Source organism: Anomalospiza imberbis, chromosome 3, assembly GCF_031753505.1.
Source record: "Anomalospiza imberbis isolate Cuckoo-Finch-1a 21T00152 chromosome 3, ASM3175350v1, whole genome shotgun sequence".
In the NCBI taxonomy this organism is placed as follows: Eukaryota; Metazoa; Chordata; class Aves; order Passeriformes; family Viduidae; genus Anomalospiza; species Anomalospiza imberbis.
In genome coordinates, this window is record NC_089683.1 from 25,096,936 (window position 1) to 25,118,074 (window position 21,139).

The 21,139-nt window shown below is 35.6% G+C and overlaps 1 protein-coding gene across 1 annotated transcript in view; it reads right to left on the reverse strand.

Moving 5' to 3' along the window:
• COL21A1 (collagen type XXI alpha 1 chain) overlaps positions 1 to 21,139 on the reverse strand; it is a 92,920-nt gene that overhangs the window by 41,011 nt on the left and 30,770 nt on the right. Inside the window, exons 4-13 of the mRNA XM_068183716.1 lie at positions 20,758 to 20,926; positions 20,400 to 20,616; positions 18,920 to 19,093; positions 17,904 to 17,981; positions 15,585 to 15,593; positions 12,657 to 12,740; positions 10,461 to 10,523; positions 3,582 to 3,635; positions 2,574 to 2,627; positions 304 to 357 (exon numbers count right to left, since the gene is read on the reverse strand). Of these exons, the coding sequence (XP_068039817.1) occupies positions 304 to 357; positions 2,574 to 2,627; positions 3,582 to 3,635; positions 10,461 to 10,523; positions 12,657 to 12,740; positions 15,585 to 15,593; positions 17,904 to 17,981; positions 18,920 to 19,093; positions 20,400 to 20,616; positions 20,758 to 20,926 (956 nt within the window). The remainder of the gene's footprint in view (positions 1 to 303; positions 358 to 2,573; positions 2,628 to 3,581; positions 3,636 to 10,460; positions 10,524 to 12,656; positions 12,741 to 15,584; positions 15,594 to 17,903; positions 17,982 to 18,919; positions 19,094 to 20,399; positions 20,617 to 20,757; positions 20,927 to 21,139) is intronic.

Consider the following 21,139-nt stretch of genomic DNA (forward strand, 5'->3'; position numbering starts at 1 on the left):
TTTATTTTTGTAAAACACTATTTGTGATGAAGAATCTTCTAAGCAGTAGTAAAATCAAATTAATATAAAATCCCATAGAGCAAAACAGAAATTAAATAACAGGTGGTTTCTATTGTTTGATATCTATGTAATGAAATCCCATGGCACGTATCTTCTCTAAATATCACCTTCATAGCTATCCATTGTGAGCAATTCATCAAATGCTCTGAAATAGTATTGCATATAGACATGTTTACCCTTTAAATTGAGCTACAGGGCAAGCTGAAACACAGGAATATTGTAACAAGAATATTTAATTTCAACCTTTGGTGCTGGCATCCCGTGCAATCCAGGAAAACCAGGTAGTCCACTGTCACCCTGAAACAGCAAACATATTTTAAATCCTTGTATGAAAATAGTGGTAATATAGTACAAGAATATTCATATTCTTGTGATCAAGCGATCAACAAATAGTGGAAAGATGTAATATATCACAGTATCAACTTCATAACATTGTTGTGATGACCAATAAGAGGTTTTTTATCTTTAAACAAAACTCATTACATAAAAAACTTAATCACTAAATTCTAGACTAAATTTACTAATCTTTTAGAAGTCTTATGGAGGTTCAAAAGCAGCAGTTTATGACCTTATGAAATTTCCTACCAGCTTACTCTGGATAAGTGAAGCATTAAAAAATAAGATATTAAGTACCTGCTCTACAAAAGAAACTTAATTAAACCAAATACACTTATAAAACCACTTTGGCAATTTGACAAATGAGTTCTCATTTCAGAGAAAGAAAGAATCCACTTAGATAAAAGCAGTTAGCAATTGAAAAGACAAGGCAAAATACCAATACAAATATTGTTCCCTCAAGCAATAACAATGAAATCCTAAATTACAACTTGTCACTACTTGCTTTGAAACAATAAAACCAATCCTAGTTGCTTGGTTCAGTAGACTACTTCACATGAGAAAACAGCTAATCACAAAATCATTTTTGGGCAATCAGAATGCTTTCTTTCTGTTAATATCTATTTTTATACTGAACAATATATTTCAATTTGTTTAATATATTTCAATCAGATAGAAGGAATAGTAAACTATGCTTAGAAAGTTATTTCATAGAATATTTCAAATTCTAAGACAAGGGTTAAACCAGGACAACATGTCTCAGTGCTGTTTATCAAAGCCATTCATGCCTAAGCAGATTTGGAAAGGTCTGTCATATATTTGCAGTAGGCAGGAACATGACCACAGGAATGATAGCTTGTGGATTAATGCTATCACAATATCTCTCAACAAATAAATATTAAAAGCAGACAATGATTCCATTGGCGTTTAAAAATCAGCAAAGGTTATAAAATTAACACTTCATATATCCATTGCTTCTTAATGAAAAAGTGTGGAGTCTTGATATCTACTCAGAAGTTGTGGTTCAATTATTGGATAAACTAAAACATTTGGAAATGAAAACAATTTTAAATTAGCTACTACAGAAACATTACAAGTAATGGGATGAAATAAAAAGATGAAAATTTGGGCAGAATTTCCAGGAAAAAAATTCTAATGGCAAGACCTACTTTACAATGGAAATGTTCTCTAAAACAGTGCTGGAAGCCCTATTTCTTGGCTTATTTTACACAAGGCTAAACTGAGCAATAGGAAATATTCTATCTGTCACAACCCTGCGCTGCGAGGCAATTAGAGGTTTTCATCAGCAGCGTCTTAATTTCTACATATAGCCCAATACTGACTGATTAGATTAAATTCTAAAATCAATTAGATTGAGATGAATAAAGCACAACACACATAAGCAGTTTTCAGTTCTAACCATGAATTTGAGAATTCTGCTGAACAGTGATGAATTTAAGGACCTAGTTATTGGGAACTTTAGAAAGAAATTGTAAGATCTGTTGGGAAAACAAGTGCTTGTTTTACAGAAAGGGCTTTGAAGTTTTAATGAATCAAACCCAAAATAATTACAATCATCTAAGAACTTTTCTCAATATAGGGCAGAAATGTGAGAGAAGACCACAGCCAATGGCAGTTCATGCACTGTGTATATAAAAGATCCAGAGTCAAGTTTATCCTGATTACCAGGAGACAGTTACATGTAAGCTTCCATATCTATGTCTCCAAGCTACTGGCTACACCTCAGCTAGAATTTTCCACAAAAAGTTTTGGATTCAATTAGCCAGTGTTTTCTGATAAAAAGTGCCAACCAGGAATTCCTACCTAAGTCATCTGGATACTCACTGAAAGAGAAAAAGGGTGAAAAGAGTTAAACCATTCTGACAGATGTCTGCATTGTACTTCCAGGTACCCATACTTAGATACACTTTCTAAGTATATGTTATTCAGTGAAATAAAGTTGTTACTGGTAATGCTAAAGCTGATATAAACTTTTTTAAATAAAGAGGGCCAGATTCAGAATTTAGGTTTAGGATTCTTAGTCCTTCCTTATCACCCTTTTAGCAAACAATTCTCACAGAACATTCATGTGAAAATACTGATATTATTGCCTTTGCAACCAAAAATTATAAAAGGCAAAAGCTTTTTATCTATCATTCTTGTTTGGGTTCTTTTACCTTTGCCCCATCTTTTCCTGGTTCTCCCTTGATACCTGGCAAGCCACGAGGTCCCTAGATTGAGAAAGAAATGAACACCAGCTCAAATACTAATAATACCAGTACAATCTGATACAGAATTAGACCCAGAAATGTGACACAATGTGCGCCATAGACCAATGTGTCAGCTGACTGATTCCAACATTTTGGTGACTGGACACAAAAGCAGAACTAAGCACAATCTGTACCCAGCATGGATGAACATGGCACACTATCATCATCTGTGATTGAGGAACACTGAAACAATTTTTTGTTCTAACCAAGGACCACCCCAGGAAAAAAAAGATTATCACAGCCATATTAGCCTGTTCAAAATCACAGTCTATCAATGGGTGAGCCCAGAGATGTCACATTCAATAGCCCATCAGACAGCCTCCACATATGCCATTTTGCAGGCTTGCTCTTGGCCCCAGCAGGCTCTCAGATATTTAATTCCACAAATGAGTAGTTCCTTGACTATCATTCAGACTGGATCATGCCACAAGTAAAATACAGCAGAGGCTTCCAACAACTGCCTCAGTAAGGATAACTAAATTAATGCAAAGAAAAAGAATTCTCCTCCATCAATCTGGGCTTTATGTGAAACTTGCTTTGGACTTGTGAATTGTGGGCAATCCATCACCATGACAAGACTTGAGATCACTGCTAATGATTCACAGAAAAACTGAAGAAACTACTGTTTGGCTTCTGGATCAGGATAAAAAATGTCTAAGCTGCAACTGAGTCCATCGTCTAGAGGCCTTACCTAGCACTGCTTAGATTTGCAGTCTAAAAGTCAGCCTACCTACAAGCCCCAAAGCCATGTGAATTTCAAAGCAATTCACCCAAGGATAGCCCCTGATTTCATGACACCCTTTGAGTCCTCTTCATTCCTCACATCTCAACTCTCAATGACAAACAAGATATTGAGAGAGACTTGGTAGGATTTTTCTCAGATGTTCAAATTCTAGGAATGAAATAGAAACTTACTTGAATCCCTGGAGTTCCTGGGATACCTGGAGTTCCTGCTGATCCCTGGTATCCCTAAGGAAAAGAACCAAGAGTTGTGACTTTTCAAAAGCAACATACACAAATTTCCAAACACCTATTTAAAAAGACAAAAACAATCCTCCTGCTTACTAAAGAACTTTTATCACAACCCTGTAATTTTAGGTCACAGATTTTAGCAACTGCTCTGACAATCATACATTTGGGCTTTAGATTTCAGCTTTCAAAAGCCTTCATATCTGCAGCTGAAGTTCTCAGCCTCTAGCCTTTAGCTAAAACTAGTAATTTTAAAATTGTTACACAAAAGCATAACAAATATATTGTTTTATTTTCCACTGGGAAAAAAAAAAGAAATTAATCCACATATGTAGACACGTTTTTTTTTCTCTCTCTCTAAAAAAATAGCTGAAACTTGCCAATACTTTTAAAGGCTTCTATCCAGTTACAGAAATAAGCTTTAACAAACAAGGTATGTTCTAATACATTATGCAGCTAGTTTTATAATATCTCTACATAATAAAAATTCCATTCTTGATACTAAGCACTTAGCTATGAACTTGAAGGTATATAACAGTCTATACAAATAAAAAAAAGAATAATTTGAATGACTGAGACTACAAAAAGAAATACAAAATAATTCATGAGTTAAAAGGAGAATTTCAGGAATGCTTTGCTAGAAATCAACATTGGCAGAACAAGAGAACCTTTACAGAAACCAAAATATATGTCCGTGTTTGGGTGGATTTGATTCAATTAGTACAGCAAAGATAGCCAGTTTTCATGCAAAATTAACAAGGGCTTTAAAGAATCCTTTAGAGAGGCAAGTTACTGAATAAGAATTTTGCATAGCTCATTTAAAAACATGTCCTTGCAGTGGACAAAATGAGCTACCGATGATTTTAGCAAGTAAGGATATAAAGCAAGAAGAGAAATTGTTCTATAATATTCTGAGGCTATTTGGTTCAGACATTTCAACAGGCAGACAAAACTAAATTTGATAAATCCCATTAAATGGGCTATCCAATTTCAAATACCCAGAATCTGATCTTGATTTGAATTGAGAGAAGTAATAATCCTATTTCCAAATGGTTTTCAAGCTTAAAACCTTGGCAAAAAAAATTTCCTAGGGTGATTTCCACACCGGTAAAAAGGAGCTAATAGAACATTTTCAGTACAAGGGAGGCAATGTGTTTGTCTGATTTCTTCTTTAAATCAGTCAGAGCTTCCTAGGAATAATAAACACAGCTAAAATTATTTGCTGGGTTAGATACAAGAGAGTCCTTGCTGTGCCCTCTTCCCAAAAGACATTTGAGCAGTTGCCCGATGAGCCAGCTGGTAATGTTTAATACATAAGTAAACAGAATTCTAGGTCTCTGTCATACATGGATCCTTTATCAAGCATTTTACTTTTAGTGCTCAAGGCAGTTCTAGCAAAATCAGCTTTAACTGTAGATGGTATAGTATCCCCAGAGTGCTTATAGGCCTCCTAGGTAGGTGAAAAAATTCATCAAATCAAAAAATGCCTCTAAAAGTTTATCCATTTGTTTTCTTCTCAAAAAAATTGCTATGACTTTCTGTAGAATATAATTCTTTAAAAATAAAGCTTTATTTCATAATTTAGATCTCTGCAATGCAATTTCCCTTCTCCCTCTAACTGAGCAGGGGGAGAAGTAGAAGAGGACAATTTCCTGGCTGAACTGAATTTCAAAATCACAAGATGAATGGAGGACAGCAGAAGAGTTTTCAGCTTACAAAACTGCATATTTAGCTCCAGGCAAAATATTGTAATGTGATTTCAATACAAATCAAACACATTGTCAGTACGGGTCATCAATCTACATGCTAATGCCTACAAATTTTTTTTGCACTGAAGTCAGCTCAAATCCTCCTTCTCTAATCACAAAGCCCTCAGTAGGAGTACCTGTGTGACATACATACATATCTGCAAGAACAGCAGTGCCATAGCTGCCATTTTATGTCAAATGGACAGAAGTGAAAATTCCCTTTTAAATTGATGAGTTCAGGACTGAAGGTTATCTTTCAAATAGGGGGAACACATTAAATTTGCAACCAAATCCAATATTTTTTATCTGAGCTTGTTCTTCCCTCATGAACTTCTCAAAGGACACACAAACAGCATGAGAAGTGTTATAGTTAACTCTGAATTTGATATTAAGTTTAGAATCCAGTTGCCTAAATATAGGCAGCTACTGCTATTTGAGACTCCTAAGACACCCACCCAGTGTTAGAAGACAGTGGCACAAAATATTTGGGAGGCAATAATTGTCTTGCAGTGTGGACAAGACAAAATACCCTGCAGCAAAGAAATCCCATACTTTTTCTGGCACAGTAGTTAAATAGTTGACTATTATGAGAATTCAGACACTCTGTGTCTCTGTACCCATTGAAATCCTAAATGTATGTGCCTTAACGTGAATCCCACCTACAGTGTTTCCTCAATGTTGTCAGTCAGCACTACTCCACAGCACTTTATGGTCTCATTTATTATTTTACATCAGTTCATCTGAAATCAGGATTACACAAAATTTACCTCTCAGTTTACTGTTGTGAAAACAGTACTGATCATTTTCTAGTGCCTGAAAATCCTTAAAAGGAAAGTGGTAAAGAGTAGGACATTGAGATTAGTTTTGTCCCAGATTGCTGGGTATTTGAAAAAATCAAATGAAACTTTGGAATTTAAAGAAAATGGCAATAATTTGCAAATAATTTTAAGGAAAAACACTGAACACACTTCTGGGTACAACAGCAGAGGAAACCTCAGTATATCTTCAATGCATTTGTACACCTAAAGGACAACAGTTCAGACAGCATTCTTAGGCATATCTCATCTGATAAGGATAAAATAAAAATAAAAATAGAGGATGTGTCGATAAGGCAATGAGAACTGCACTGCGCACTCCCATAATGAAAAGCTTTTGGAGTCAATGGACAGCATCAACAACAAAGGCATGAACACAGGACTGCTTGAGAAAGACAAAGGGAGAAGTAAGCAAGCTCAGTTTGGCTAGGAAGGAACCAGCAATCAACAGTAATGGTCTAAAGATATTCAAGGACTGTAAACACTAAGTAAAAAGAACTATTTAGGGTGATGTAACTAAGCATAATGGAATTCAACTGCAAAAGGAAAATTTAACTTGGCATTAAGGAAACACTCTGAAAGGTCTGCAGACCTCTTGTGGTAGTTTCTTGCAGAAAAACTTTAAAGCACATCTAAAATATTACAAGACAAGTCTTCAAACTCTTTTCATAAAATACATTACATCTTAACAGAAATTGCTGTAACTATGCAGACATGTATCCATGTTTATTATTTCTGCATTTCATTACACTTTCCTCTATTAGCTACTCCATCATCTGCCAAGGCCTTCATAATTCAGAGCCCCTAGCAGAATATTTTACTTTAACACAATGTTCTCAAATAGCACAGAGGAAAAAAGATCCATCAAGATGATTCAATAAAGGGTTGTAAATCCAGCTTTAAAAGTTCCCAAGCTTCAGGCTATTGGGAGATAGAATGATGTACCATGGGAGTCTAACTTCCTGCACACTGTTTAGATGCTCATCCTTATCATATGCTCTGCCTTTGGCAGCTGCTGCAGGTAGTGGTGTGGTCTTTTGTCTGAACTCTACAGCTGTCTCCGCAGCACCCTGATTCCAGACTTGTAGGTCTCAAGAAAGGCATTACATGTCTGTATCCGAACACAGCAGAAAGATTTCCTCTAACAATAAAAAGGCCAGAGTATTACTGAGGAATATGTATTTTCCTGGAATTGAGAGCAGCATTTCACAGCTGAATTATCAACTCTGCCTATGAAAGTTTTCTGAGAAAAGTAGCTGCAGAGTTTAGAACAACTTAAATCCCAGGCAAGCCATCCAGTAGCACAGGGAATTCTATGTGTATGTGAAACTATTACCCATTTTTATTCCAAAAGTATTGTTGAAATAGCTTATCACTGCTCTTATAGTAAGTACATCATAAAAGATTTGGCCTTCAGTTGGTCACCAGGTCTAGGTAATACAGCTGTAATAATGTTCTATAATCTTTAAAAACATATATTGGAATGATCAGAAATTACTTATTATATGAAGCTTTTGCTACCTTATGAACGCCAGATCTGTTTGTATCAGTAAAGCCAGTCTCACCGCATTTTTTTTGTAAACTGCTTATTTTTTCTCATTTCTTATTTTATTTTCTTGTACATATTGTAAAGACAAGGCAAATTGTTCCAAACTTTCATGAGTAAAACTACATGGAATACTCAAAAATTGTTCAGCTTTGCCAGCTGCATGGTTCATAGTTCAAAATTGACAAATGGATGGATTTTTAAAATTTCTGCAGCAGACTGATAACCTGTTACCTCTATTAACCACAAGTGATCACTGCATAGATTCTGATAATTTATTCTTTCCCTTAAATTGAGTTTTTCCCCAGTACATACAAAGCATCTTTTGGAATAAAAAAAGGCCTTGTGACCACACAGTTAGGCTGCTGAGTGCTTCCAGGGCCAACAATCACTCCAACTGCTTCTTTCTGATTAATAATGTTAATGAAAATGAGTTCCATTTGAAATTAAAATATTGTTTTTATCCTTGCACTTATTTATCAGTGTTTTTCTCTTGTCTAGCCAGTTTAATAATTTCAGGTTCTAAATTATATTTTTATTGAAAAAATATATTTTCATTACTTATGCTTCTCACTTTCAGCCTTTTTTACAGTTCCTTTAATTGATCCTTCTTGTATGTGTCAATATAAACAGAGGTGGCAATTAAAGGGAAAAATAAAGATACTCTAAGCAAACTAATAAAAATAACATTTAAGAAATTTTTGAAAATAATTCATGTTTTTCACTTCCCCAAATATTAGAGTGAAATTTTACTGGATAACACCAAGTAAATAATTATGTTCTAGTAAGATTGAAGATATTGATAGGAACTGTGTTCAATTTTTCTGGACTAAAACTAGCATTAAGTATTAGAACAATCTAGCCAGCCCACAAACAATAAACTAAATTTATTTAGATGTTTTACTCTAAAATCAGTTTCATATAGTAATCTAAATGCATGCCTAAATCCTTTCTCAGAGGAAGAAACATTTTGTTGACCAGTTATACTGTTCCAAGAAAATTAATAACAGATAGGCAAACTGGAAAGACTTTAGAGAAGAACATAAAAATGTGTTTGGGAACAGCAGAGACTGACTTTGCAGGAAAAGCTTTTCATGCAAAAGCCATTTGATTAAATAAGACTGACTACATAACTACCTGTAAGCCTATGGTGCTGTCTGAATTAAAAGCTTGTTTCTCAGAGTTCCCCGAGACATAAACCTAAAAAGATTCAGATGAACGAAGTTTCCCCAAACAAGAAAAATCACTGACAGCACAGAAAATGTGCTAGTTGTATTAACAAATACAAAAGTAAAATAGAAAGAAAAAGACAGAGAGAGGAATCTGTTTTCCTGCACAGTGGATCTAAAGGGTCTCTCACCATTCACAGCTAAAAGGTCGCCTGGAATGCACCCAAGAATCTATGTAAGGAAAAATAATGTACTGGCCAAAGGTACAGATGATCTAATTGGGTTTGCAATTATGTCCTTATAAAGAACAAGTGCAAAAACTACAACTGATATTTCAGAAACATTCTTCAGTTAATAAAGCTATAGGATTTAGCTGCAAGCATTTCAAATAATGTAAGTTCTTCAGCAAAGTGATACAATTTCTCCTGCACTGGAGTTTTTTGATTCTCATTTTGATATACTCTGGTAATTCTTTTATGTTCAGAGAATGCCCATCTATGCACGTTATGACTCACTTGCAGGAAAAAATAAGCCATAACTGCCAGATTACAAAGTTACAGTAGTTCTACAGTATCAATTTATTTCTCTTTCACTATTAGTGCTGTCACAAATTCCAGTGCTTATAGGAGGATAAATAGCCTTGAAGTGGAAATCTGTTTATTAAAGTATGAAAGAGTCATAACAAATTGTTTCTAAAACAGTATGGTTGTACGTGTCTGGATGCTTCAGAAATGAAGTCTTAATCTATTTGTTAAAAGAAGAGGAGAGGGGAGGGGAGGGGATTTAATAGCTATCAAAAGCTGTTTAAGAGCAAAAGTAAAAAAACATTTTATATCACAGGTAAAATGAGGATATTTGCTTGTGGGACTGATGAAAAATTCATGTAGGCACAGCTCATCTGGACCATGAGGGTTACCATGCTCAGGTTTCAATATAACAAGTCCCATATCTTAAAAGAGGGAAATTTTCAATTTTTAGAAACAATTGCATTTTTTTGTTTTAGCATTTATTTCTTCCTGTTAAACTAACTCTGCTTACAACTGGAATCACCACAGTTAAATGAACCAGTTTGGAACTAAAAAAGATCTATTTTTTTTTTAGTTTTACATGCATATCTAAAGATATTGATGGACTACTTGAGGTAGCCTACAAAGAAATTCTATGAACCAAGGAGCAAGCCCTAAAAAAAAAATCAATAGGATTTTATGCAACCTGAAGTACTTTCTAATGAACAAATTCTTAAGGAGTAAAGACTGAAGGTAGTAACATAACTGCTGCAAAGTAATGCGAAGATCAACAGAAGCACTCATAGCCTGTTCTCTGCTTTACAACAGTACCCAACTCTAATATTTACAGTATTTTACCTTGAAACAGAAATAATATGATTGACATATTCATACAACAGTTACATACAGTTAAATGACATTCACAGTTTCAGAGAAAGGTGACAAAATTATCTACATTTCAAAAACGTGGTATCAGTGTTCCACATTTTTTCTCCTGTTAGTTTTACATTTACAATATATGACTAAGTTTTTAGTACTCACAGGCTTACCATCTGGACCAGGCAGACCAGGATAACCATGATTCCCAGGCTGCCCAGGGTCACCCTATGGAGAAGCAACATGTGAACACACAAAATATATAATCATTTTAAAATTGTACGAGTATTTTAAAATCAGCACAAAGCAACTTTAGCTAGCCCTAACACATTCCACAAAACGGTCTCTACAAGTCCAGAGAACTACTATTGAGGAGCAATTCCTACAGTGAAAAATAAATGGTTTTGAGGGGGGGAAAAAATCTCCCTGACTTCTCCCCAACTTCTTATGCAGTACTTGGACAAGTGAATCCACACTTGGTTACAGCACAAGTTTGAACCATCAACTTAAAAGCTTTCTAGTCTTTTAGCACTTTAAAGAACAGAAACTTTTTATCAAATAGATGAAACAAACTTTAACAAAACTTCATTGAAGTAGTTCTTTTCTGAAGAAATCTCTCACTTGCTTTAGCAAGTGCTAAATTATTAAGAGAATTCAGCACTTGCTAATTTAGCAAGAGCCTAATTCTTAAGATAAAAACACTAAAAAGGCAAGAGCCAGGATTAAAACCTGCAAAATAATAAACTCCTCTCCACACACCAACTGCTGTTGAAAAAGACATTTTTTAGATTTCCTCTTAAAAGTCCTTTGCAATTGTTTTGATAATCACTGTTACAATCAGATTAAAGTAAAAGAAAAGTTGCTTGCCGTGGCTTCATGTTTACGGTGAGAAAGTAGGAACTTAACATCCTACTCAATATATCCTCCTAGAGTATTGACTTTCTGTGTTTTATTAACAGCTTTGATTTGAACTCTGCAAAATCCAATAAGACTTGACCTCTAAACCATTTTACTTCTGCAGGGATTTTAAGCAGGTATTTATTTATTCAGCCTGAACCATCAACAGACTTGTGGGTCAGTTACAACTGCAGAATTGTTATAAATAGAGAAGACATTAGAAAGGAAACAGGAAACTAGCTTTCAATGTGACTGTGAAAAAACATAATTTCATATATAAACCACAGAAGTGTAATGCTAAATTAAGTGGAAGATAATATAGAAAAAAGTCTTTTTTGAAAATCATAACAGTGATCATTTGCTAAATTAGTAATAAGCTATGCAGAATTATTGTTGTCCAAATTAAGAAGTCCAGGTTTGGGATTTGAGCAAAAATAAATTTGCTTTCAAATATATCATTTAGCTGTGAAATTTTTTGCTTTTAACTTGAAAAGCTTAAAACATCAGTTACTTGTATTTTGAAATCACTTTAATTCAACTTACTGTACCCCATTAATATCACAAACACAAAAATTAAGTTTAAATTCATATGGTTCTAGAGTCCAGTATTCAAATGTTAATAAATATATATTATAAATGAGACAACCTATTCAACCATAAATTGGCTTCCTTTTCACTTTCTGCAACCTTTTGTGTTAGGCACCATCTTGTCACTTGTATTATTCAATTATCCCCAAACAAATATTATAGTGCATTGTAGATGAAATATTGCACATAAGGCAATAGGTATAGGTCATCTGAGTTCTGAAATGTCATATTCCTTCATACTTTACAGGAAGTGGTTTTCAATTATTTTAAAATTATAAATACTTCATTCTCTCTCCCTCTTTTTTTCTCTAAAGAAAATAAAAAAGGTAAAAGATAACAGAAATTCTATTACATGAAACAATAATGATGATCTCTGTGTTGCAGATTTCAATTCCCTGACCAGAAATCTTTTCCACTGTATCAAGAAGCCCTTTGATTTGAGGTGGCTACAGCATATGGTAATCTCTTTTATGATGACAGCAGAGAAGGTTTTTATTCATTTGTTTAATGAAAGACAATTGATTTGGGGTTTTCTTGTCTGCACTTATAAATAATTCTGTAAACACTGCTTAGCACAGTTATTGAGAAAGATAATAAAGCAAATACTGGGGATTTGAGTTTGCCTGCAGCTCAAGGGTAGTTCTCATTTTAGTTCTTCATCAACACAGAAAGGAGGTCATCAGCACAGCTAATGTGCAACTCTCCCAGTAAGCATCTAATTCATTCTTTTACAAAAAAGGAATAAACCCCTCTCTCCATTAAAAGATTTTGTTAGAAAACCATTTCATCCTTAAACAATTAACAGTGCAACATCATTTGCTGAAAAGTAGCAGGGAACAAGTCATATATACTCAACAAGACAGAAGAGAGACTTACTTTGGGGCCTGGAAGTCCTTGCTTTCCTGGTGGGCATATGCAGGGGGCAGGTGTTGAGCCTACATCACTGGGACCATTCATGCACTACCAAGAGTGAAAACAGCCATCAGCACATACACCAAAGGCAGCCAAAAAACATATTGGAACACTATGTGAAGCTGACCTTCCTTAGGCCGCCTTTCACTTAGGTCTTGGCATTCACTCCCTTGTTCAGCTGGAACTTCTGCATATCTGAATATTGCCCTCCAACTACTTTTCATGCATGAAATCATTTTATCCAGAAAAAAATTTTAAAAGTAAGTACTGATATTGGGCTGATACCTGTAACTTTGTTTTTGCACAAATATTTTGTCATATAGTTTGAAAATTTTAAATCTTGCAACAGGAAAGATGCCTCTTCTAGCTAATCTATATTCATAATTTCAAGTGTGACCAATTCTCAAATATAGCAATTTAATTTTAAAATGTGTAAAATGATGTAATATGTAATATGTATAGCATAATGATCCCAACCATTGGCATGCTCTCCTGTGCAGCAAGCCTGAAAAGAAGATAAACCCCAAGTCTCCTACATCCTAGGCACGTGCTCCAATACTGAAGCTACTTTGAGGGAAGGCAGGACACAGCTGCTATCACTGACTCCTAGAGGTCACTAGATGCCGTGGTTTGACATGGAGGTGAATTTTTTCAGGAAGTTGGGTCAAACCAATCAGTGGTCAGGTTTGGATATTGGCACCTGGAGTGACCACTGAAGGTATGGATACGCCTCTGAGAACACAGGGGGTTAAAAGCAGGAACTCCCAAGAGCTCGCTCTCTTTGGTTCCGGTCAAGGTGCTGTGCAGAGCTCCCCTGCCCAGCCATGGGGCTGGGTGGGGGAGGGAAAGCCATGAGGCCTGGTCGAGGTGAGCCGAGGGGGCTGAAGGACTGAAACCAAGACAGCTCCTGTGGACGGAAGGGTGGAGAGAAGTGGAGATGTCTTTGTCATCCCCCCACAGAGGGAAGAGACAGAGAGTCCGGACGGCACCTGTAACTTTGCCGGCGTGGAGGAGAAGGAGAAGTGGGGGGGGGAGGTGCCCAGGCTTGGCCTTTGGAATTGGCTGCTGGGCAGAGATATCAGCCGTCCAGAGAGTCTGAACTTTTAACCCTTTCCTGAAAAATGAAGGCTTTGTAAAGTATTACTCCTCTTCGATTTGAAGTAGAAGAGAGACAGTCTGGGATCTGAGATGTTGGGAGAAGGAATTTTTGAGTGGGAGGAGATGATGGAGTGGCTTGTGGCTGGACTTTTCTTGTTAGCCAGAGACTGAACTAAATTCTCCTGCAACACAGACTGCACTTAGGGGGATGCGTTGGTGAGCCAAGAGACCTGTTTTAGTGGTTACTAATAGAGGAATGGAGAGAACAGAGGACAGTTGAAGAGGCTGTGGAGAGGCCCTCTGTCTTAAGAGAAGAAGAAGAGAAGAAGAAGATCTCTCTTCTTGGACCCTCGGCCCCAGGGGGAAATGGGGGGGACTGCAGTCCCGAGATGAGATGCTGAACTGTTGTTTTCTTTTGGTCCTTGGCAAAGCATCCTTAAAGGAGCCCTATGAGCAGTCTGTCCATGCACGGTGGTGAGAGCACTGTGACATGGAAAGGAGAGTGTCACCATGGCAGATTTTCTCCAGGCGGTTGCCATGTGTGACGTGGAGACACAAAGGTGGCAGTTGTGTTTCCTGGGGGGTCTTTGGCACAGGAGAGACTCCTGTCTCCCTTGATAGACTGAGTATTGATTATCTGAAGGGTGGCAACTTGATCAGGATCCTGGGTGGTATCTCATCGTGGGTTTGTTTGGAAATTAGGTGGGAGGAGGAGGAGTGTTATGGAAGGTCTTCATCCTGGATTTAATGTTTGTGGTTTTTATAGTGGTAGTAGTTTAATAAAGATTTTTTCCTTTGTTATCAAGCTTGGGCCTGCTCTGCTCTGTTCCTGATCACACCTCACAGCAATTATTTAGGAAGGTGCATTTTCATGGGGGCGCTGGCATTGCACCAGTGTCAAACCATGACACTAGTCCTGGTCCCAAAAGTGCCCATCCTGCAAACACCATTAGGTGACTTCCTCCAAACCATGCTTCCTGCAGCACTAAACACTAAATCTTCCAGATCACATAACCCTCTGGAATTTATTTATTTTTTTGTGATATTTATTTCTCACCATTAAGCCACACATGAAACCTCAGTGCTTTACTCAGGCAGGCAAGGGGAAAGCTACAAAATCAAATATATTATAAGTACATCTGTACTAAATATACATGTTGAAGTTAGATTCAGGAAATTCTTTTTCACCCATCAACCCTAACCCAGCAAGTTCTCAGACCTATGGAAAGGCAAAAATTTAAGAATCCAAGCTAAAAAAAAATTGTATTTATTATTGGAATCTTTCCATAGCATTTTACTTATATTTTCTAGAATAATTATACCTTTTAAGATGTTTCTTGACTGGAATTCTTTCTCGGGGTCAAATGATTGACCAAAACACAAACCCATGTTTCCTTTGCAACGGGACAAGTTGGGAGTTACAAGTTAGGTTAGGGAAGTTGTCATATTAAGTCTTCAGATAAGCTCTTGTTCAGGGAGTCCCATAAGCACAATGCAGGTAACAGCTGCATTATCCCTCGTGCATATCCCCCACCCCCCTGCAAATAGCATCAATTGAATTGAACTGGGGGAAAACATCAGACCATTTATTCTAATAAACATGTTTTTTCAGAAAAATTATTTTTAATTTGTCTGCTGACTAGAGTTCAAGCAAAGGAAGTCCAGCATTCTTAAGCTTAGCAAATCTCTGTCCCCTTTTGAGAACAAAGTATGTATTACCTAGAATATTAAGAAGCTTATAAAAAGTCGAATACTACCTTAAACTGAGTTTGAGTAGTTTAGGATGGAGCCTACCTCTCCATTCTGAAACAAGAAGAAACACAGTTTAAGAGTACAGCAATATTTCTAAAAAGAAAATCCATTCATTTGGAAACACTATCAAAACCAATCATAACTTCTAAGCTGCAACTGTCAAGAAATTATAATTGAAATTTTTAGTCTTTCTGAGACTTATGTGCAGCTGCTATCAATGCATATAAAATTAATTTAGTTATTAACTGCGGTTAAGGGTCTGTCAATGGGAGTTATCAGTAGCAATTTTTAAAAGATAATGACAGAATTAATACTAAATCATGTCAGTATTTGCACACTAAATGTTTAGATTTGGTTCCAACCTTTTACGAGAAGTAATTTCTCATCAAAAATATGCTCTGCTTGTTCATTCATGTCAGAGAATGTACCAAAATATTCCTGAAATCTCTGCTCTCTGCCTGAATCCAGCATCTGGGAAAACACAGAGCAGCACAGAGGCAAGGCTGGCTTTTCCCCCCTTTCTTATGACTGCATTAGACTCTGCTATCAATTGATTTTTGTTCCAGTATCTGCAACACCACAGAACAATCCAACCCCAAATACTTCAGCAGAGCAACCATGAAAATTTTTGTCTTAATAGTTTAGTAGCCACCATTAGCCACACTGTCCACAGGAGTATTCTAATGCACACAGTCACTGCAATTTTCATACACATTCTGTGGACACAGAAAGCTTCCTCTGTATTCAATTTTCAGCTTGAGCAAACCTGAGAGAAAGTTTTCATTTTCCACAGATCATAGAAGGAGCTTAAAATCACTATGCAGCTAGGTATCTCTGGGAAAGGGAATTAATTTGGTCTGTAATTAGCATATAAGGTCTCTGCTTATTTCAGGAACTCTGATACAACCACACTCTGACAGAATACAACCACAAACTACATATTCCTCCTTGAAGATCATCCAACATTTTTATTTTCTGAAGGAGTCCAGAATTTCATGGGCAAAGTCCAAATTTAATTTACAAAAAGAGACAGTGAAACTTAAATGGCAAAAAACAATCTTTTGGCTTCAACTCCTTGATAAATTGCAGAGAACATAAGCTATGAAAGACTTTTTAGTGTTTGCTTTCTTTATGCAAAATATTTTTCATTTGATTACTTTTCATATCCTACTTTTAATTTGTAAAGAGCAAAAAGATATGTGGTGCAGCTAAATAATAGTTAAATAAATACTTTCTTTTCTTCAAGATTCAAATTTAATTTTACAAAAGTATTCCTGCACCTGTTAGTTCTTGACACACAGAGTTCAGAACAGCTAATAATACATTCACCTACTTGCTGCTTGACTGAAAGTTGAAAAAGCCCTGATAAGGATGCAACAGACACAAAAGTCCCAAAGAAAAAGAAGAAAAACAGACTAGCTGGCAATACGTGCCAGACTGACAAAAAAGAAAATCTGGATGCTGGACATTCAATGGTTCTATTGTCAAACCAGCCAAATGATACTAAATCTAATCACAACATGAGGAATGTGGGTCTACATAGTAAGACACTGGCAGCTGATAATCTTTAGCTCAGTTTGTTTTAGCCACCAAGCAAAGGAGATTATTTTGAATCTGTATGTTTAAATCACTCTCTTGCTTATGCTTTGAGATGGGAACTGAATGATTAAATCTGGTTCTGTCAGTCATGCCTGGTTTCCAAATCTGTTTGTATACATCTTACATTGCAGTGCATAATTAACTGTAAGAGAACCAAGAAAGGGCCAAAGGGTCCCCATAATCTTGCTAATTGTGTACATGAATCATAAAGTCTTGATTTTATTTCTGTCTTCTACTTAACATGCTTCTTGAAATCATGGCAACATTTCAGATAATGGGATATTTATCACAGACATCAGCATAGATATTTCTAATGGAAGAAAGTGATTTAGAAATACAGGTTTGTTATGTACCAAAATTTCACAGATTAAATGACCTGACAAGTAGCAAGGAGTATATAAGAAAAGTTCAGAAGTCATATTTAAAGAATTTTACACTGAAAAAACCCAGAAGTTTCATTATTTTATAATGTTTAAAATCTAAAATTTTAAGAGAGGATTCTGAGATTCTTCTATACTCATATATATCAAAAATGCACCATTAAATACCTAAACTAAAACAACTTGTAAAAAACTGTGTGAGAAAATAGGGCTGAAACAGAGAAGGTCTGTGTCACTTGATATTTCATAGGTTACAAGCATGTGTTTGCACCAGCTGAATCAATGTAGTTTAATCTATTTTAAAACTTCATTAAGTCAGCTTTAAACAGTGATTTGTAAAAGAATGCCAAGTAGTCCTCAAAAGTTCATCTATCATACTCACAAATCCTGGAATCTCACAGACTGTTTCTCGATTATTTTGCTCTGGGTCACAGTAGATTCGCAGTTTTTGTATATCAAACTGTAATTCAAAACATAGATGACTCTTTAGAGGTCTGTGCATTCACTACAGTTAAAAATCAATTAAATATGCAGAAATATTTTTAGGCTACTCACAATGATTAATTTGCACAACCAATTAAACATACTGTAACAGGATTATTAAATAAAAATAATCAATCCAATATTTTTTTAAAATAACAGAAATCACCATCCATATTTCCTGGGAATTAATCCAAACACATGCAGCACGAACTACAGTGGCCGCCAATATCATTGAGGAAACGAGTTAATAACACAGGCAAGCCCAACCTCTTTCTTTTTACCTTAATAGACCTGGAAAGATGCTTCTACACAGACCTGCTCATATTAGATGTAGGATTAGTAAATTCTGGTGAAGCATCTGCAGGCATCTCTAATGCTTAGTGTTTAGTATACAGTATAAATCTTTAAAAAGCATTGAATAAAAACACTGGCATCAGGTAAACGAAAGTTTTTGCCATTCTGCTTTGTTGCTACATTCCAAAACAAAATGAGACCACTGTCAGTTTTTTCTAGCATAAACTATTGTGACTAAAAAGCAAGGAGAAAGAAACTTGACCAAAATTTTCCTCTTTTACCAGCATCACCCACATATACACTGATGGAAGGACAGCATATGCAAATATCAAGCAGAGGAAATTCCTTACTTTGAGACAGTGTTTCCCAAATTCAGGCAGCCACATTACATCAAATTTGTCCTTGGATTCAGTGAGACCAGTTAAGCATCCATGTCACAGGATAGATCACTTGTGCTAAGTCCTCCTGACCATTTTTATTCTCTCTTAAGTATTAAATTTTGTACGCTAAATTTCACTCCACTCTAAGTAATAAGAGTAAGCTCAAGAAAACAGAAGTCACCAATGTAATGTTAGCCTACAACAGAATTCCTGAATTACTGTAGTTTTAGCATATGCCTACCTGTACCGTTTCCTCCTTTCCAGAATACTTTCCTATTTGGGTTAGGCCACTGATGTAAATACCTAAAACAGGATGCAATGGCTTTGTTTCAATTTCTTGGCCATCTATATACAAAGTTACAAAGTCTTCTGTTACTAAGAGACGAATTTGATGCCAGCCTTCATCAAACAATGTCTGAGAAAAATGAAGAAAATAGCATTGTTTAAAACAAAATGCCTTCAATTTAAATAATGATAAAACTGCACTTCAACAATCAAACTGCTGTTAATGGTTGAGATGATCAAGGCTGCAGGTTTTACATAAAAATAATTCTAAACTATATAGGCAAATAAAGTATTGCCAAATAATATTGTAATTGAAAATATTACAACTGGTAATAATTAATCCATATTTCAGAATTATTTTATAACTCACATAGATTTTTTTTTTTTTTTTAGTCTATGACCATGAACAAGCCTAAACTGTATTTGTTAAAAATATGCCTATTTATCAGCACTGGTGTAATGTCTCAAAAACTTCAGATCAATCATGGTGAAAAAAAATTGGTACTTGTGATAAATTATCATAAAGGTTTATTAAAGAAAAATGTTCATTAAGAGTGTATTGACATTTATATTGTGTTAAGAGACACACAAGTCTAAAAAAGTAATGAAATTCTTGTTCTCGATAATAGCGAGGCTGGCATGGAGAAACAAAAACAAACAAACAAAACATGGAAGTTCTGTCATCATGATGAAGTTCATTGATACCTGGGACTGCATGAATAAGATTGATTTGTTTGTGCAGCTCCAATAGATAAATACAAATAGAGTATTGACTTGAAACCGAATCTTTTAACAGTTTCCAGTAAATCAAGTTTAACAGAGCTTCTTAAAATAATAAAAATTATTTAACCTGCTAATAATTATTAAAAGGTAGAGGAAATTTGGAAAGAAAAAGCAAAAATTCTCCATCCAGAAACAGAAGAATAAAATGCCTCTACCTAGAAAAAGCTTAGTAGTTAAGACCTATTCCTTGGATAGGAGTCCTTCTTTCACTGAGGATTTATATTTAAAATTCCTTCAGCCTGATTTGGAGTAGGGATTTGAATGCAGGCCTCCACTTCCCAGAAAAATTGAACCCACTTGGCCATGAAGTGCTCCAGCATCAAATCTTTCCCAGTCTTTGTCTGCTGAAATAGCCCTCTCTGTTCACTTAAATAACACTCCCTCTGGCAGGAAGGGCAATCTCTGGGCTGCACATATTCCTGCTACAAATGCAAGAATAGGGTCATTCAATCTCCATTCCTCTGTCTCATCTGCAGCTAAGAGAATCTTTCTTACAAGAGTGGAATACTCCACTGGAAATTACTGAAGAAAGACTGAAAGACAACCTTCAGATTGTACTAGAAAACAATAAAACTGGCTTGCTCAAAGAGGGGAATAGTGGAATAATATGTATTTAAAGAAGTATTCCAGCATGATAGTGACATCCTCCTTACCTTTACATGAGGTGTAGCAAATGTAATAACTTGTGTGCCATTTATTAAACTTGTTGTAGTGAATGATAATGTTTTCTCTTCTCCATTTACAGTGACTGCTATCTGTGGTCTCTTATCTAGACTCAGGATTCTCCATAAATCCCATGTCTTTTTTACTTTAAATCTTTGAGTGGAAACAAACACATAGGATGGAGGGAGGCCTTCTGGAAACACATTCCTAAATAAGGGGGAAAGGTGGAAAAAACAAGACAGTACTTGAACATTCATATAAATCTTAAAAGAAGTCTTTCTCATTTAAAGAAACAAAAAAAAAAACCAATCTTACTGAATATAGAAGCATATTTATAAAATTCAATACCTTGTTAATTCTGAGAGGTCAACACGTGACGTCACTTCATAAGCTTTTGCATTAGTGGTTGATATTTGAATTCTCTTTTTAACTTTTTTCTTTACACCTAATCCTACAAGAATGTCAAATCCTTTTTCATCTCGAGCTGCCACTGGAATTCTTGTCGGACAAACAGATTCTGCAAAGCAATAAATGCAAGGACAGTCCAAAATATCACTTAAGACTTCCAAGAAAAGTAGCCTCCACCCAACTAATTTTTTTATCTGCCTTTCAAGAAAGAAAAAGAGAACTGAGAACTGTCAGTTAAGTACAACACGAGAGAAGTGGTATGCAGGATCCTCAGGAACTTGAAGCAAGAATATTAAGATTTCATATTTTACTGCAGTTACAT